This window comes from Anomaloglossus baeobatrachus, chromosome 8 (genome assembly GCF_048569485.1).
Source record: "Anomaloglossus baeobatrachus isolate aAnoBae1 chromosome 8, aAnoBae1.hap1, whole genome shotgun sequence".
Lineage (NCBI taxonomy): Eukaryota > Metazoa > Chordata > Amphibia > Anura > Aromobatidae > Anomaloglossus > Anomaloglossus baeobatrachus.
The window spans coordinates 171,790,002-171,809,580 of NC_134360.1; the positions used below are offsets into that span (position 1 = coordinate 171,790,002).

The following is a 19,579-nucleotide window of genomic DNA, read 5'->3' on the forward strand; positions in this document are numbered from 1 at the left end:
TCCAGATCACTCTATGCTCTATGTGCAATCTGATTTACAATGTAACCCTATGGTGCCTCGTTCTGACGCTTCATAGACTTACATTGTAAAGGCCACTTCTTGGTCACATAGAGCCCAGTGTGATCATAGACCCACTTACCGCCATCTTCTCTGGGATCCGGGACTGTTCTGCTCTTCTTCTCAGTGACGTCACCGCTCTTCAGACTATTTAGATCACTCTATGCTCTATGTGTAACCTGATTTACAATGTAACCCTACAGTACCTCATTCTGACACTTCATAGACTTACATTGTAAAGGCCACTGTAATGCCCGGGTGGTGGATCCTCTGGGCCGTGCACCGGACTCCCCCAGTGAGGCAACACAGAGCTAACCCCTATACAGGGACTGGCCGGTCACCCCACTAGAGGACCTAGGTGCACGGTTGCCGGAGCACTAAGCAGGATAAGGTCAGAGTCCTTTCCAGAAGCTGGAATGAGGAAGTCCCTGGGGACAAAGAGTTCCTGGTGCCAGGTGTGATGACGGTGCCCGGGTACTGATGGCAGGTAGAGATGTCAGACGTGAACAGAGTCCAACCGGTAGAAGAGGCAAAGGTCACCGGGTGAAGCCGAGGGTAGGAGGCAGGTTCAGACTGAAGAAGATGGTAGCGTCTCAGCTGATAGTCCCCGTAGGACCACTCGGACAGGCTGTGGCCCAGGCCAGGATAGCTTGGCAGGACAGTCCCCGCAGGACCTCTCGGACAGGACCAGGTTAACTTGGTAGAAGTGGTTCTGTGGAAGACACAGTGTTAATGCAAGACACAGCAAGCGGGACCTGGACTCCTAGCTATAGAACTCGTAGAACAGGCGACGCCCTCCAGGCAGGAAGATCCTAATATACCTGACCCTGACTGATGCAATATCCTGTTTAGGGAGTGCTGGGCCTTAAAGAGGAGGTCAGTGACCGCGCGCGCGCCCTAATGCGCATGCGCGACGCCCGGGTGCCGGAGGCCAGAGCAGGGAGCGGTGCCGAGGAGGACGTGTGACTGGAGGCAGGAGACCCGGGGACCGGAGCGGTGAGTGAGGAACGACGTCGGGACCCGGGGAGCGGGACAGCCACTTCTTGGTCACATAGAGCCCAGTGTGACTCAATAGGTCTGAAGAGCGGTGAGAAGAGGAGCAGAACAGCACTGGATGCTGGAGAAGATGGTCAAGGGTGAGTATATTAACACACTGAAACTAAAGTACAAACACAGATACTCAGGTTTAGGGGGGAAAAGTTCATGGGGAGTGTTTATTTAATCTAGAAAAGTAAAAATGTATTTGTAGTGCACATAAACTGACTTTTTACTGCATCCAAACACACAAAATGTATCAGTTTACCAGTTTACTGCTTGCTATTTTTGTAGTTTTCTCTCCTAAGTAAATTCCAGTCTCCAATCTTATTCAGGACTATAAAAGTTGTACAGTATACAAATGGGCAATGTTCTTTGTAGGCTTTTTCTCATCTCTGAAGCAGTATATAACAGCTATCCCCCATCCTACCTATTTAGAGTATAAAAGCCCTATTGATCGTGCTCCTCGCTCTATGAAAGATGTAGAAAAACTTGTAACTAACTTAAATTAAGTGGCACTTGCTAGTTTTTACAACAGCCCCTTTGGCAATTGAATCTTTATAAAAGTCCTAAAAAGGCAGCGCGGTGGATCCTGCAGAGTGAAATCCAAATCAATAAACCTAATTCTTAACATAACAAGACAGAGATAATGACTAAGAAGAGGTAGGTTTGTAAATGTGTTCTGTGCAATTAATTAGTGTCTTACATTGGGCAGATGACTTCAAGCAAGCGTTTATTGGTTTCTCTAGGAGAATGCATTACTAGGTGCTGCGTGAAGACATATTTACATGAGGTATATAAAACTGGTGCTGCTTTTATAAATCAAAACTTCTTTTGATATTTCACCCCAAGGCTTTAAATCCATAAGTAATGGAGAAATATGGTTGTGAATATATTTGATTAAATTTTTACATACAGTCATGGCCGAAAGAGGTGACACTCTTGAAATTGCTCCAGAAAATTAAGTATTTCTCCCAGAAAACTATTGCAAATACATATTACACGTTTTGTTAAGGCCCCGTTACACGCAACGACATATCTAACGATATATCGCCGGGGGTCACGGATTCCATGATGCACATCCGGCATCGTTAGCGACGTTGTTGCATGTAACAGCAAGGAACGACCATTAATGATGGAAAATACTCACCAAATCGTCCATCGTTGACACGTCATTCATTTTCATAAAATCGTTGATTCTTGAGGACGCAGGTTGTTCATCGTTCCTGAGGCAGCACACATCGCTGTGTGTGTGTGACACCTCGGGAACGACGAACTACAGCTTATCTGTGGCCGCCGGCAATGCGGAAGGAAGGAGGTGGGCGGGATGTTACATCCGCTCATCTCCGCACCTCCGCTTTTATTGGGCGGCCGCTTAGTGACGTCGCTGTGACGCCACACGAACCGCCCTCTTAGAAAGGAGGCGGTTCGCCGGACACAGCGATGTCGCTAGGCAGGTAAGTACATGTAATGGCTCCTAACGATTTTGTGCGCCACGGGCAGCGATTTGCCCATGATGCACAAACGACGGGGGTGGGGACGATCACTAGCGATATCGCTGCGTGTAACACCCCCTTTATACACGTTTTCCTTTGCGTGTATTGAAACAATACAAAACATAAACAGAAAAGAAGTCAAACTGGATGTAATTTCACACAAAACTACAAAAATTGGCCAGCAAAAATTGTTGGCACCCTCAACCTAATATTTGGCTACACACCCTTTGGAATAAATAACTGCAATCAATCACTTCCTATAACCATCACCAAGCTTCTTACACCTTTCACCTTGAATTTTGGACTCTTCTTTTGCAAATTGCTCCAGATCTCTCATATTTGATGGCACCTTGTCCTAACAGCAATTTTAATATCTCTCCACAATTGTTCAATGGGATTTAGATCCAGACTCATTGCTGCCACTTCAGAACTCTCCAGCGTTTTTTTCCATCCATTTCTGGTAGCTTCATGAAGCATGTTTGGACTCATTGTCCTGCTGGAAGACCCATGACCTAGGACACAAACCTATCTTTCTGACACTGGGCACTACATTGTGACCCAAAATCTTTTGGTAATCTTCAGATGTCATGATGCTAGACAGTCAAGGCACCCAGAGGCAGCAAAACAATCTCAAAACATCATTGAACTTCCACCATATCGGACTGTAGGTACTGTGTTCTTTTCTTTGTAGGCCTCATTCTGTTTTCGCTAAACAGTAGCATGATTTGCTTTTCCAAAAAGCTCTATCTTGGTATCATTTGTCCACAAGACCCTTTCCCAGAAGATTTTGGCTTACATACATTTTGGCAATCTAGCATTTTTATGTCTCTTTGTCAGCAACTGGGATCTCCTGGGTCTCCTGCCATAACATTTCATTTCATTCAAATGTAGATGGATCGTTTGCATTAACACTGATAAACCCTTAGCCTGCAGGACAGCTTGAGTTTCTTTGGAACGTGATTGGGGCTGCTTATCCACCATCTGGACTATCCTGCTTTGCAACCTTTCATTAATTTTTCCTTACCATCCACGTCCAGAGAGATTAGCTACAGGACAATTTGTTGTACTCTTGAGATTGTTGATATTTTTCAACAATTTTAGTTCTTAAGTCCTCAGACAGTTCTCTTCTCCTTTTTCTGTTCTTCAGGTTTGATTTTCATATTGTCAACACATGTTACTTGTCACAGGTGAGTTTGAAGAACATCATAAGCTTAAAGCAAAATTATTTACCAACAATTTTGGAAGGTGACAACAATTTTGTCCTGCCCATTTTGGGGGTTTTGTGTGAAATTATATCCAGTTTGCCTTTTTTCTCAGTTTTTTTGTGCATTGCTCCAATACACACAAAGGAAATTAGCATGTCTGTGACAAAAGTGTGTAATTTCAATAATTGTTTATCTAGGGGAAATACTTTCTGAAACAATTTTAAGGGCTCCAACACTTTCGACCATGACTGTATACTATTTTTTTCCCAAAAAATGACATAGTAGCTGAGCTATATTTCATCTTTAAATAGAAGACTTTGTAAATAGATATAAGATACTATAAGATATTATACTTTGATGGTTCTTGGCTTCATTACTGTAGAGATTCACCGATCGAAGCACAAATAAGCCTCTACACATGTAATAAGTGGGATAATATGCATCAGTCACTTAACCAGAGAAATGTAATGATCTTCTCCAAACAATAAAAAGCATCCTCTATAGCATATTTGTTACTCTACAGTGTTAGTCCCATCTGGTTTGCTTATAGCATATCCAGAAGATTGGATATCTTGAGAATAGGGCACCAATGGGACCACTTCTGTTGGATGAAAAAAAAAATACGACACTCACCAAGCTGCATAAAAAAACCTCTTCCATTGTTTCAAAGATGGGATTGAGTTACAAGGTGAAGGACTGGGTAACAGCCGTTTCACACTCACTCCTGCTTCATCCTGGGGTCAGATAACGCTTGAGTGAATGCAAAACAGCTGTTACCCAGTCCTACATCATTTAATTAATTTCCATCTTGGAAACAAAGGAAGAGATTTTTATGCAGCTTGGTCAGTGCTGTATTCTCTTATTGTTCCCTAAGGGCTGGTTCACACTAAGCGACAGCGACAACAAGGTCGCTGTTACGTCACCATTTTCTGTGACGTAACAGCGACCTTGTAAGTCGCTGTTATGATCGCTGCTTAGCTGTCAAACACAGCAGCCGAAGCAGCGATCATAACCGCGAGAGCAGGGAGCCGCGCACACTGCTTAGCGCTGGCTCCTTGCTCTCCTAGCTACAGTACACATCAGGTTAATTAACCCGATGTGTACTGCAGCTACATGTGCAGAGAGCCGGAGCCGGCAGCACAGGCAGCGTGAGAGCTGCGGAGGCTGGTAACTAAGGTAAATAACCACCTTGGTTACCCGATGTTTACCCTGGTTACAGCTTACCGCAGGCTGCCAGATGCCGGCTCCTGCTCCCTGCTCGCTTCATTTCGTCGCTCTCTCGCTGTCACACACAGCGATCTGTGTGTCACAGCGGGAGAGCGCCTTTGAAGAAAACGAACCAGGGCTGTGTGTAACGAGCAGCGATCTCACAGCAGGGGCCAGATCGCTGCTCAGTGTCACACACAGCGAGATCGCTAATGAGGTCACTGTTGCGTCACCAAAACCGTGCCGTAGCAGCGATTTCGGTAGTGATCTCGCTATGTGTGAAGCACCCCTAAGTATATCTATTCTATCTCTATTTACTGAGCATCACCAATGCTTTATTTTCCTGGCTTATAATACTGCTTTACAGATCCCAGTGTTTAGTAGAGATGAGCAAACCTTTGGAGGTTCGGTTCGAAGGGTACTGTTAAACCTTAGATAAGGTTCAGTTTGTGACCCTGACTTGATCCAAACCTCAATGGAAATTACTAATTGGGCTGTTCAAGGCTTCACCCACATGAAGCCAGCCATAAACAGATCACTTCCGGGGGAGGGTGGGCAGGGTTTTTCAATTTTCTTTTCGTGTGTACACACTACATTCGATCATGCTGTTGTTAACCCCGGTGTGAGCCATTCAAACACTGTAAGCAGCTCACACTTGACTAAGCATCACTCATACCCAAGCACAGCGATACTAATGTGAGTGGTTTACACTCATAACTCACTCAAACTTTGAACCCTAACTTTATTTTTGGTAGTTGGTTTCCAAATCCGAACCTCGAACCTCAGGCTCGCTCATCTTTAGTGTTTAGCCCTCATTTCTAATTTTTGGGACTTATATTTCGCCTCCTATTGGATCTTTATGGCATATCCTTTAGATCTGCAATACATTTCCAAGATGGGACAAATCATGGAAATTTAAAAGGTTTGTCTGGGTTGCTAAAAATTAGGCAAAGGATAGAAAATGGTATGGAATGAAAATAGAAATACTTATTTATCAATTCCTCACCTCTCCAGCAAACTCAGTCGAGTGGTCCCCACAATTCCTGCAGCAGCAACATTATGTCCACTATTTGCCGTACTGCTGCAGCCCATCACAGCCGTCAGTGGTCATGGGCTGTGCATGCAAATGACACCTCCAAGGCATTGATTGGCTGAAACAGTCTCATGATGGCTGTGGTATCATCACTGTAGGACCGACAGGAACCATTGGAAAAGCGGAAATGAAACAGCAGGGGGAGTGAATATGTAGCTGATGCTTTATTATTATTTTATACTTCGTTTCTTGCCATCAGTCCCCCCAAAAAACATTTAAGCACTTTTAGAGGATACTAGAATATCTACTGGCTCTGCTATCATAGTTAACTTTTAAGGAATAAGAATAATAGTAAGATAAGGGAAATGGAAATGAGAGATGATAGTAGATGATATTATTTATGTTCGTGTTGTTTGGAGAAGAGAGTAGTATTGAGGTGGTGGGGTGTTATGGGAAAAGTGACATTCTAGATACCAGCAAGTGTCATTTATGCATTTTCTAATTTTCCTTTGACATGGGCCGGATAGATATCAATGAAAGCTTTCCAAACAGTCATCCGGATTTCATAATGACAAAGCCCGGTCGATTTCTCTATGGTGTCATCTTGTATCTAGAGAAAACTATATGTCAAGTTCAGAAATGTCATACCTCACATAGAATGTAGTGCTACATATTGTACAGATTACAGTTATGACCTTATCGTCTTTATTCCCTATTGTACCTTTTGTTGTATTCATCCCAATGCAGCATTCAGTCTATACAGTTATAAGTTGACAATATTCATTTTAATGGGATCTTGAGGGAAAGTGTCTGTTGCAGAGTCCTATTCTTCAATAATAGCACCAGTTTATTATACCACCTGTGAAATAAAGTAGGAGAGCAATCTACTAGGGAATGGCTCATTTATTATCCAGAGTGATTAATCAGAATGCACATTAATCACCAGTAAAGTTGTATAACATATTCACATATGTATGTTACTAGGAAGAGACTTTGGCCCTGATTCATCATTTGCATGGATTTTCAGCCTCTTTTCTCTTTTTGTCTTTTATTACTCGCTGATGTTTATTTTGTCAAATTCATAAAAATTGCGCTCTCAGTACAGGAATTTGGCGTAAAGTTCAAAAAATTTTGCCCCTTCACTTAGCAATTTTTTGCATCTCTTAGAGCAAAAAGTCATAAGCTTTTAAAAATGTTGATAAAAGAATCACCAGACCAAATGGAAAAACTAAAAGGACAGGCGAGCACATATAAAACAGATTTCAAAAAAGGCACAAGTAAAATAAAGAATTGGGTGCAAACAAAAAAAAAGATGCAAATCCAAAAAACAACCACAAAAAAACAACTGCAATGGTAATGATGAATAACAGGCTCTGTATTGTACAAAATCACTAGGCATGTTTCAATAAACTACATTAGGCACCTCATATTTAGGTTAGCTAAGAACATGACAATAACCTTATAAGATAGTTACAATAATTTGGCAATTTTTTTTAAATTCCAAAGTATAGTTCTGTTTATTTTTGTCAATCCAAAATGTGACATTTCGGTCAGATTATAACAGCTTTTTTAAACATCAGATTGCATAAGTTGACCAGTATTTCAATTTTTTGTATAAACTCTCGACGTCCCCATAGATTTCCATTCGACTTGGTACACAAATCAAGCCATGTCCAATCATCGAATTGCTCATTATGAGTACTGAGCACCCGAGCATGGTAGTGTTCGTTCATCACTTTTATCAATTTTGGTAATCAAACATATTGGTCATTAAGAAGAGGCATTCCAGTGATAGGATGTGTTGTCACCACTCAGCGTAGCAATGTATAAGAAAAAGAAAGAAGGTGGCACTCACCCAGTTAAAATCTTCTTTATTTATCGAAACATACAAAAGCAGGGATTGGTGAGGGAGGAGGGGGGGCATCAAGATGCCACCCACAATCCACCATGCTTTTTTATGTTTGGATAAAATAAAGAAGATTTTAACTAGGTGAGTGCCACCTTCATTTTTTTCTCATTGAGGATTCCGCGATGCTTACCCTCTTTTTGGTTGAGAACTGCCTAAAATGGATCTGGCCTTGTCTTGCGCCTGGATATTTTTGATTAAATGGAGCTAGGTGTATGGGCGTTTGGTGCCGGATAGTTTTTCTCGTTTTGTGCTTGGATGTAGCAATGTATAAGACTTTGTGTATGTGGTCCTGATTAAATTATAGAGACTATTTACATAGAAAGCCATGCTGACACAGTAATGTATTAAGGCAACTTTCTCATTGTCTCAAAAAAAGAAGCATTTACCACATCATCGTCACTCAGTTATATAGGCATTTCTTGGACATACACTGCAGCAACCTAATTGGCTCAGTTTATCTCTTACACAATACTAGCAGTAACATGAATGACTATATATATATATATATATATATATTACTATTAGCTAATTGTTTGTATCCTTTGTAACCAGCTCTAAGGGGGGCTTGACATGTTGCGACATCGCTTCCAAAATATCGTCGGGGTCACGTCGTTAGTGATGCACATTTGGCGCTGGTAACGACATCGCAACGTGTAAATCCTAGATGCGCCGATAAACGATCGCAAAAGCATCAAAAAACGGTGATCTGTGTAGCGTCGTTCATTTTCATAATGTCAGGTCGACCGCAGGTGCGATGTTGTTTGTCGCTCCTGCAGCAGCACACATTGCTGTGTGTAAACCTGCAGGAGCGACAAACATCTCCTTACCTGCGTCCCGACGGCAATACGGAAGGGAGAAGGTGGGTGGGATGTTATGTCCCGCTCATCTCCGACCCTCCGTTTCTATTGGCCGGCCGTTTGGTGACGTCGTGGTGACATCGCTGTGACGCTGAACGCACCTCCCCCTTGAAGGAGGGATAGTTTGGAAGTCACAGCGACATCGCAGAGCAGGTATGTGCGTGTGAAGCTGCCGTAGCGATAATGTTCGCTACGGCAGCAATCACCACATATCGCATGTGCGACGGGGGCGGATGCTATCACGCTCGGTATCGCTAGCCGATGCTAGCGATGTCGCAACATGTAAAGTACCCCTAAGTATCTGGGTGAGACATACATCTCTTAGATTAAGGCCTAGGACACACAGCAAGAAAAACGGTGTGAGTGGAATGCGATAAAAAAATTGCATTCCACTCGCACCAATTTTACTCTATGGGGTAGCACCCATGAACGATTATTTTCTCAGCCCTAATAGGACCGAGAAAACAGTTGCAGCATGCTGCAATGGAAATGCAAGCTTGTTTCACTCGCATCCATTCAAGTCTATGGGGCGAAAGAAACATTGCATTGCTCTCCTGTTACACCCCCCTCCGCAGCGCCGGCCCTCCACAACTGTAGTCTGATCGTACAATCGGACCACAGTCGCATAACACTTGCATGACATTCGGCTCCCGCTGTGCTGCGAGCGTGAGCCGAGTGTCATGCGAGGAGTCGCAGTAATCCCCGTGTGGCCTCGGCCTAACATTCCTAAACTTCTTACTTTGACTTTTAACAAAAAAACTGTATACATCTCTATCTCAAGTAAATAGAGGTTTCTCTCTGCATTACACCAGCAGGGACTCAGTATATACTCTCACACAAAGACAAAATAGAGTCTGTTTTTTCACGGGTCGTTTTAGAATATTTAGCTTATTAGGTACATTTAGGAGCATAACCTCATTGAAAACTAGTACAGCAATTTACTTATTCCAGAAACTAGCAGGGGTCCCCTTTTTTGGATACTCAGTAATAACCTTAGTCTTCTGATTGACATGCTGAGAGATATTCTTGTTGAAATACTCCAGTGTTACATACATGCATTGTATATATGAAAACACATATACATTGACTTTACAAAGATGATATACAGCAATGCAGGACAGATTGACTATTGGTTTTATCTGCATTGTTCTTTTATGTTTCAATGACAATAAAAGAATTCCTGGATGTAAAAAGATAATTATTATTTTGTATTCCCCAAACTCCTCCTGATTGTGCCTGCTGCTTTTGCCTCATTCACTTGATGTCTTTGCTTTTTCTCATCTATCACATTGCTCATCTGCTTCGTGTTTCCGTCATGTGGACCTTCCCATCGCTTACATTTTTTAGGTCGGCAAACAATGACCTCCTCCATTTGTATGTGACTATATCCTCTAGAAAACAGAATCGCTGACGCTCATCCCCTCTGATGAGTTTTGGCTACTGATTTTCAGATTTTTTTTACCTGATTTTATGATGTCATTTTATTTAGCTGTTCAAGTGGGGGAAGGTTCATTCACCATTTTGTTTAAACCACTGCATGACATCATCTCAAATAACTTGACTTCATGCTTACATTAAAAATTGGATGTAAGGACAATTAGAGTCCGGTATCACCATTTTTATGCTGTTTTGGGGAATTGTTTACCACAGTATAAAGTATGTGGTTTCTAACCAAATTTTAAAAGAGGAACAGTAAATATGCATAATTGCCAACTTATTCAGTTAAAGATGAGTCTTTATGTAAGTCCACCTGTGAAGGGAAAAAAAGAAAAAGAGCTCTACTGAGAAGGCCAAATACTTTGGTAACAAGACAAAAATAAGTTAAGGAAATGGTGCCCTTTGGGCTTGGGGTTACATGGTGACATGTCCTGCGTGACAGCAACTCTCAAAAAAAGTCATGTGACAAAACTATTTGCATGACTTGCTGCTACAAGAGTATAGAACAGCCAGGTTGCACAGATTTCATGTGATTTTCATTGGAGGCCTCTCCAAATGTGTCGCTAAAAAAAATACACCATATTTGGAGACTTTTGTGAGTCAGCATAGGAGACCATTACATCCAACATTGCAGTGTGTCTCCACGATGTCAGTGTCGCATGACACATGTCGTCATATAGCCCGAGACTATAATTAATGCTTTGCATTGGAAAAACCTAAGGAATTATTGGTTAATGTTAAATAAAAAGTGAGGATTACAGCTAGTGAGATTTGCAGCTCAAGTGGCCCATAAGCTGTCATTCTAGGCAATATGTTTATACTCAAGGCCCATCTCAAGTTGTGCAGCAAATATATTCCTTTTTTCTATCAAATTTTTACCACTTGGGGTGCACATACACCTATATACATCAAAGCAAGAAACTAAAATGACTGGAGTAACTAAGTCCTTTACAGCAGATCTTAAGGATCATGGCTAATAAGGTATTTGTATGCAATACTGTCAGTCACAGTGACATGGATTTTACCATGTCCACAAGAGCTTGAAAATACTGTGATATGTATGTCAGTTAACCAGCTCATAGTTAAAGTAAAAAGCGTTTTCCCCAGGACTAGAGTTATAATTCTAGATAATAAGTTATTCTATAGCTAGAGGATAGAGGATAATTGATTAATTGGTGGCATGCCAACCACTGTACACTCATCAATCCCAAGAAGAAGGCTCTGGAACATGGCTCTACAGATGTGCATAATCAACCTCTGCTCCATTCATTGTCTCTCCTGGAGGTGGAGCATTGTGCTTGGCTTTCATCAACCACCCCATAGACACTGAAGAGAGCGGAAGTCAAACATGCGCACCTCTACTGCATTTACGATGAGGCTCTGCAGAGCCCTGTACTCATGTTCCAGAGCCCTGTTTTTGGTATTGCTGTAGTCCCATCAATCCAACCCATAGCGGTTAGGAAGTTATTGCATATCTTAAGGATGAGGAATAACGTTTCAAGGGTTAATATAATACATAATTGAATTTTGGAAGGTAAATGTAAACTTCTAAGTTTTAATTAGAATGACCCTAATTTTAGAGAAGTCAGGTTCCTCTCCATTTCTATATGGGAATTTGAATAAATCCTTAAATCAAGAACCCATCTACAATATATCTTGCACAGTTTATCGACTAATTTCCGGCTACCACTTCTTTCTGCCGAAAAGCTGATGTGAAAAGGTAGCTGGGGACTAAGAGAAAAGTCACTTTTTATGACTCCACTATCTAGTACAAAACACTTTTGCTTTTTTTATGTGTCTCTGAGAAAATGAACCAAAAAATAAAGAGCTTCATTTTAAAGGAATGTGTTGGCAATTGTGTGAGTGGTTGTTGGCTTTCTTCCAATATTCCAGCCTGATAGCTTTGACAGAAAGTTGTCTTTTTATACTTTATTGGGTGGTTATTCGAGTGATGACTTCATTCTCAATGAAATTGACCCTATTGACATGGCGCCTTTGCCAGCTGTAGGAAACAGATTGTTCTTTGAGAGTATGACTTTCATGAATTTCTTAGAATATTGTTTTCCCCTTTAACCAACTGTAAACTGAGCCATGTTTTAAATAATGTCATTATTAATGGGGCGCCTATATTGTAATATAATGTCTATTAGTGGGGAATAAAACTAGCATTCGCTGTTGGTTCTAGAATACAGCTGAAGTATTCTCTATTCTTTATTCTGCCCATATTAGAGTGACTGAGTGCCTGCCAAACTTCTATTACGACCTGTGGGACTAGTTATTGAACTCCAGTAGTACCACCCTTGGTGATACCTAAGGCAACTCTGTTTTACTTCAGCATGATGTTCTGTCTGAAAATACTTCAGTCAGCACTACTTAATTTTAATGAATCCCCTCTAAGTTTCAGTATCACAACATCATGCTGACATCTAGCACCATACCCCTCACATGGTCCTTACCAAGCATGCCTTCTCTTTCTCTCTCTCTCTTTCTCCCCCCACCTCCTTCCTCACAAGATTGCTTTTGCTACGGGCACTCCAACCGCTGCACTTACATCGAGATTGTAAACACGGCGGTCTGCGTGGGCTGCAGACACAACACTCGTGGTCAGCATTGTGAGAAGTGCAAGAAAGGCTTCCATAGAAATGGGTCTGCCAAACTGGATGATGTAAATGTATGCATAGGTTAGTTTGCTAATGCTCTTCATGCTCCAAAAATCACACTTGCATGGTTGGGATGGACATCAGGGTAAAAAAAAAATCCAAATGCTCTTCATGGTTTTTGAAACATTTTCTTATATCCATCACAAAGTAGAGTTTGGAGAAACAGATTGTTGTTTGACATTACTCCTCCGTCTTTTACAAACTGCAGTGTATTAAACTATTTTGTTTCTTAAGCTAAAGGGGTTGTCCACTACTTTTACATTGGATAGGTCATCAATGTCTGAGTCCAACACTTGGCACCCCCGCTGATCTGCTATTCTCAGTGCCACCACCAGCAGCAGATGGACAGAAATGCTCAGTTCTGGAGCTGTCCTGTTGCCTGATAGCGGCCGCGGCCAGGTACTGCACATCTACCTACCTTTCAAACCAATAGAAGGCATATGTGCAGTACCCGGCGACGGCTGCTATCAGAAGGTGGAGCAGCTTCGGAACTGAGCATTTCCAGCCACAGGCTGCTGCCACTGACACCATGAGCAGCTAATCGGTGGCGATGCTGGGTTTTGGACCCCCGATGATCAGACATTGATAACTTTTCCTAAGGATAGGCCATTAATCTTAAACTAGTGGACAACCTCTTTCAGTATGAATATTTTGGCCAAATATTTTTTATTCTTGTACTATGCAATTTTAAAAATAATAGCTTTCATAACAAAAAGTTTCACATTGTCACCATAGTCCCTTCATCACCTATCATGGACAGTACTGATAGAACAGTGTCAGAGAGTGCAAGGAAATGTAGCACTCACGTAGAAAATTACATAATTTTTAGCTGATAGGTTTTCTTTAGTATACTTTGCGAGTTTTGGTCCAATTCTGGGGCATAACTATTGTGGGTGCTGCAGTTTAAGTTGCACTTGGTCTTTGCAACTTAGGAGACCCCAAAGGTCCTTTAGGCCAACATGAGAAAACCAAGGGGTCAATTTATTAAGATCAGTGGATGCTTTGCCAGTCTTATTAGCATATAATTTGTAAATTCAGTGCATCATACGCTTGGCTTCACCCCACCTCTACCCATTTCCATGGGGCTGATTTAAACAGATGTGAAAATTACAAAAATCACAAACTTACTCTGTTTTGTGCCAAATGTCTCTTCACAGCTTTTACACCAGTTTTCTGGGATAAAAAATGTGTTGAATTAGCCCCCAATACTTTTAAAGACACACGATAGTTGGGGACCCTGTTTTATATTTTGCATTGGGGCCCATAAAGTTCAAATTATGCTATTGGTCCAGTGATTGAAAAATTAATAGAATTGTGCATATAGCATAGCACCCTATGTATAACCTATAGCACATATATCAGCCCCAACAGTCAAAATCTGTACTGTGTGTAATATTTGAAGTAAATTATATTTATTAATCCTGGAAAATCATTTTATTTACACATTTGTATTACATAAACTTCAGAAGGGACAATTACTAAATGGTTTTCTTTCCACAGGTATTAAACCACTAGAACTCACTAGAAACAAAACAGGTTTCTGCTAGAGATGAGTAAATTGAATTGTGCGCCTGGTTCAGCAACCATGAGAGTAGTCCATGACTACTAGACAGGAGACCTGTAAACAAGTGTTCACTAACTCTAGTCCTCATGGCCCACCAACAGTGCTTGTATTCAGGATTTTCTTCGTATTGCACAGGTGATAATTTAATCACCTCCACAGGTGATGATTTCAACACCTGTGAAATACTAAGGAAATGCTGAAAACAAGTACTGTTGGTGGGCTTTGAGGACTGCAGGTGGGGAGAACTTGTAAGCCACCACATACCTGCCAGAATCTTTGGCTGCTCATCTGATCCTCCTTGCCACATCAACGTTGTGATGGGCCTACGAAAGTGGCACCGTAAATACTGGTAAGTAGTGGGTAGTGATGGGCAGACCAGGACTGTAAAAGTCCAGATACGCGCGGTTGTAAAAGTATCCTGGTGCTGGAGTTCATAGGGAACTGCGTCTGACTGCTTGCAATCACAGACCCTGTCTGCATGTCACTAATGTGGTAAAAAAATAAAGAAATAAATAAATTGGCATAGGGACCCCCTGTATTATGATACCCAGCACAAATATAGCATACGGCTACAGGCTGCGACCCCCAGCCATGCGTTTATCTTGGCTGTGTATCAAAATAAGAGGTTCCAAATTCGTTTTTTTTTTTAATTAGTTAAATAAATAATTTTAAAAACCGGTGTGTGGTTCCCCCCCTCCCAATTTTATACCAAGCCATGATAAAGTCCGACAGCTGGGGGCTGGTATTCTAAGGCTGGGGACACCCATGCTTACTGGGCCTCCCCAGCCTAAAAATAGCAGCCCACAGGATTGTCGCATCCATTAGCTATAGAGAACAGAAGAAAAAGCTTGGGCTAGAAAAATGCACTCCACTCACTGGTATAAATAAATTTCAAACATGTTTATTTAGACAGAAAGATAAAAACATATTAAAACCAAAATACTATCCATCATATACACAGCAAAAATGGAATAAAGTTATAATGGGCAAAGTCCATATGGATCAATACAAAAAGACAGTGGATATAAATATCAAGAGAGGACATAAATAGTCTCAAAACATGTCCACACATATAAACCCTCAATAAAGATAGAAAAATGGTCAAATGACAATAAGGCTGGATACAGTCTGAGCTACTGGGATCCAAAAAATACCATTAAATCATAGCAAATAAGACCATAGGATAATTCAGTATACAACCTGTATTAGACACCCATACTGCCTCAACCATATGGATAGAAAAATCCCATCATTATTTAACAGTGTGTTCTCCTTATTTCACTGATGAAGCTTGTCTTTACAAGCGACACACGTTGGGTGGGGATCTATGAACATTCACATCATGCCATCATTGATGCTTAAATAATGATGGGATTTTTCTGTCCATATGGTTGAGGCAGTATGGGTGTCTACATACAGGCTAGTGACCAGAAGAGTCCTTGTCAGGACTATTGTACCAGTATACAGGCAGGCAGGCAGGCAGGGTAGTGGTGACCGTATACCAGCCTTCATCATATCTGGGGCTGGTGTACACAGTGTAAAACAGTCCAGATAGTGTCTGACTTGTCTGTAATTGTCGCTCCCCAAAAAAACCTGTTAGGTTCTTATTGCGTCCGTGCTTGGTTTTTAAAACCGCACGTGTGTGCCTGTTGGTGGCAGCGTACAGGTGCACTTGTGTGCAATTTCCACAAACTTTGATATAACGCACAAGTAGTGAATATACACGTCAGCAGTGCACAGCATTGCAAAATGCGCAAGGGCATTGGCAAGGAACAAGGAAGTGGACGTGATGGTGGTGCAGGCAGAGGCCGAGGTCGTGGGCAAGCTCTAATTTCGCCACAACAAAGGGCCACATCTAGTCGCTCGCACATCCTGTCCCAAATTCTTGGGGACCGCAGCAGTACACCGCTCTTGAACCAAGACCAGTGTCAACAGGTTGTTAGTTGGATAGCAGATAATGCTTCCAGTCAGATTGGCACCACCACAAACACTCTGTCTTCCACACGGTCAAGTGTCAGTAGCCGTGATACTGCACCGCACATTTCTGAACCTGATCCTCCTTCCTACCACCAGGCTGAGTACACGTCCTCCTCGGACATTAATAATCCCACACTTGGACACTCGGAAGAGCTGTTCACGTTTCCATTCACACATTCTGGCCTCTCGCCAGCTCATATTGAAGTGGGTCATGAGGAGATCGTCTGTACAGATGGCCAAATATTTGAGCAGCCACGTTCTCACGAAGTTGGCAACGTGTCTCAACAAGTGGTGGACGATGATGAGACACAATTGTCAGGAAGTCAGGAGGAGGAGCAGGGTGCGGAAGAGGAAGACGACGTGGTGGATGATCCAGTAACTGACCCAACCTGGCAGGAGGATATGCAGAGCGAGGACAGCAGTGCACAGGGGGAGGGAGGCGTAGCATCACAACAGGCAGTAAGAAGCAGGGTGGTGGCCCCAGGCAGAAGTCAGGCAACCGTTCCCCGGAACAACACGACGACACAAGGTGCCTGTACAAATGTTAGGTCTTCCCGAGTCTGGCAGTTTTTTAAGTTGGATCCAGATGATTCAAAAAAGGCCATTTGCAACACCTGCCATGCCAGCATCAGCAGGGGTACCAAAACTAGCAGCCTGACCACCACCAGCATGATCAGGCACATGTCAGCCAAGCACCCGACTTTGTGGGAAGTACAACAGAGTCGAGGAGCAGTGCTTGCTGATGTCACTGCTACGTCTTCGCTGGTTGTGCATGCGAGCCAATCCCCTGTCCATGCTGCCTGCGAACAAGCCTCCTCCACTCCTGCACCTGCAGTTGCCTACGCAGAAAGAACACCATCATCAAGCACGTCCTTGTCCCAGCGCAGCGTTCAGTTATCCATTCAGCAAACCTTTGAACGCAGGCGCAAATACACTGCCAACACCCCACATGCCACAGTTCTAAATGCTAACATTTCGCGACTGCTTGCGCTGGAAATGTTGCCTTTTAGGCTGGTGGAGACAGAAGCATTCCGTGACCTGATGGCGGCAGCTGTCCCACGTTACTCGGTCCCCAGCTGCCACTATTTCTCCCGGTGTGCCGTCCCCGCGTTGCATAACCACGTGTCACAAAACATCACACGTGCCCTGAACTGAACAACGCTGTTTCACCCAAGGTCCACCTAACCACAGACACGTGGACAAGTGCTTGTGGGCAAGGCCGCTACATCTCGTTGACGGCACACTGGGTTAATATTGTGGAAGCTGGGACCCAGTCTGAGCGAGGGACGGAACACGTCCTTCCCACACCAAGGTTTGCAGGCCCTACCTCAGTCAGTGTTTCACCCACACTCTACAGCTCCGGAATGTCATGCTCTTCAGCCTCCTCCTCCTCCTGCGCATCCTCATCCACTGTACCCTCCACACCAGTCACAAGCTGGAAGCACTGCAGCACTGCCTCGGCGAAGCGGCAACAGGCTGTGCTGAAGCTAATCTGCATAGGTGACAAACCCCACAATGCAGAAGAGCTGTGGACAGCTCTGAAACAGCAGGCAGATCACTGGCTCACACCTCTGAACCTAAAGCCAGGAAAGGTCGTGTGTGACAATGGCCGGAACCTGGTGGCGGCTTTGAGGCGAGGCCAGCTGACACATGTTCCATGCGTGGCCCATGTGCTCAACCTCGTGGTTCAGCGGTTTCTAAAGTCATACCCAGAGCTGTCTGATCTGCTGGTAAAAGTTCGCCGCCTGTCTGCACATTTTCGAAAGTCACCTACTGCTTCAGCCGGCCTTGCCGGCTTTCAGCGCAGTTTGCATCTTCCGGCTCACAGACTGGTGTGTGATGTCCCCACGCGTTGGAATTCAACTCTGCACATGTTGGTCAGGATATGTGAGCAGAAGAGGGCAGTTGTTGAGTACCTGCATCACCTAAGCCGTCGGGAAATGGGTCAAACTCCACACATAACACCTGAGGAGTGGAGATGGATGTCAGACCTATGTACCATCCTCCAAAACTTTGAGGACTCCACCAAGATGGTGAGTGGTGATGACGCCATTATTAGCGTCACCATACCACTACTCTGCCTTCTAAAACGGTCTCTGCTGAAAAACAAACATGATGCATTGCAGGCGGAGCGCGATGAGTTGCAGCAAGAAACAGTAGTGGGTGTGGGTGATGATAACACACAGCCCAGCCTCGTCTCATCACAACGTGCAGTGGAGGACTATGACGAGGAGGAGGATGAAGACATGGAGCAACTCTCCGGCCAAATTGAGGATATGACATGCACACCAGTCATATCCTCGGTTCAGCGTGGCTGGCCAGAGGACAGGGTAGATGAGGAGGAGGAGGAGGAGGAGGAGGAGGACAGCATGTTCAGTCATCTTGTTGGTCAGGCTACTGAAGTCCTGGCTGTTAAGAGTCTGGCGCACATGGCTGACTTTATGGTAAGCTGCCTGTCTCGTGACCCTCGCGTTAAGAACATCTTGGCCGACAATCATTACTGGTTGGTAACACTGTTAGACCCACGCTACAAGGAGAACTTTTTGTCTCTTATTCCCGTGGAGGAGAGGTCAACCAAAATGCAGCAGTTCCGGAAGGCCATAGTCACGGAAGTAGGCAAAGCATTCCCCTCACAAAACGCTAGCGGCATAGGTCATGAATCAGTGGACAACCGAGGCGTACAGCCGAGAGAGGCACAAGTCCAATCCGCCAGAGGTAGGGGAACAGTCTTTAAGATGTGGGACAGTTTTCTCAGCCCCTCACGTACCACAGCCCCTGAGGTGCGGGGTAGTGCCACAAGAAATCCTACGTTTGCCCAGATGCTGAAGGAGTACCTTGCAGATCGAACAACTGTACTCCGACATTCCTCTGTGCCTTACAATTATTGGGTATCCAAGCTGGACACGTGGCATGAATTGGCTCTCTACGCCTTGGAAGTCCTGGCCTGCCCTGCTGCTAGCGTTTTGTCAGAGCGTGTTTTTAGTGCCGCAGGTGGAATCATTACAGATAAACGCACCCGCCTGTCAACTGAAAATGCTGACAGGCTGACTCTGATCAAGATGAACAAGGGTTGGATTGGGCCAGACTTCACCACACCACCAGCAAATGAGAGCGGAATTTAAAGTTTGCCATGTACCTCCACT

The 19,579-nt window shown here is 43.5% G+C and overlaps 1 protein-coding gene across 9 annotated transcripts in view; it reads left to right on the forward strand.

Moving 5' to 3' along the window:
• Window positions 1-19,579, forward strand: part of NTNG1 (netrin G1) — a 512,764-nt gene that overhangs the window by 366,123 nt on the left and 127,062 nt on the right. For 4 of the 9 annotated variants that reach the window (XM_075322210.1, XM_075322201.1, XM_075322202.1 and 1 more), the window contains one exon: window positions 12,749-12,916. The exons of the other annotated variants lie outside the window; for them this stretch is intronic. In XM_075322210.1, coding sequence (XP_075178325.1) covers window positions 12,749-12,916 — 168 coding nt within the window. The remainder of the gene's footprint in view (window positions 1-12,748; window positions 12,917-19,579) is intronic. 9 annotated transcript variants of the gene reach the window in all.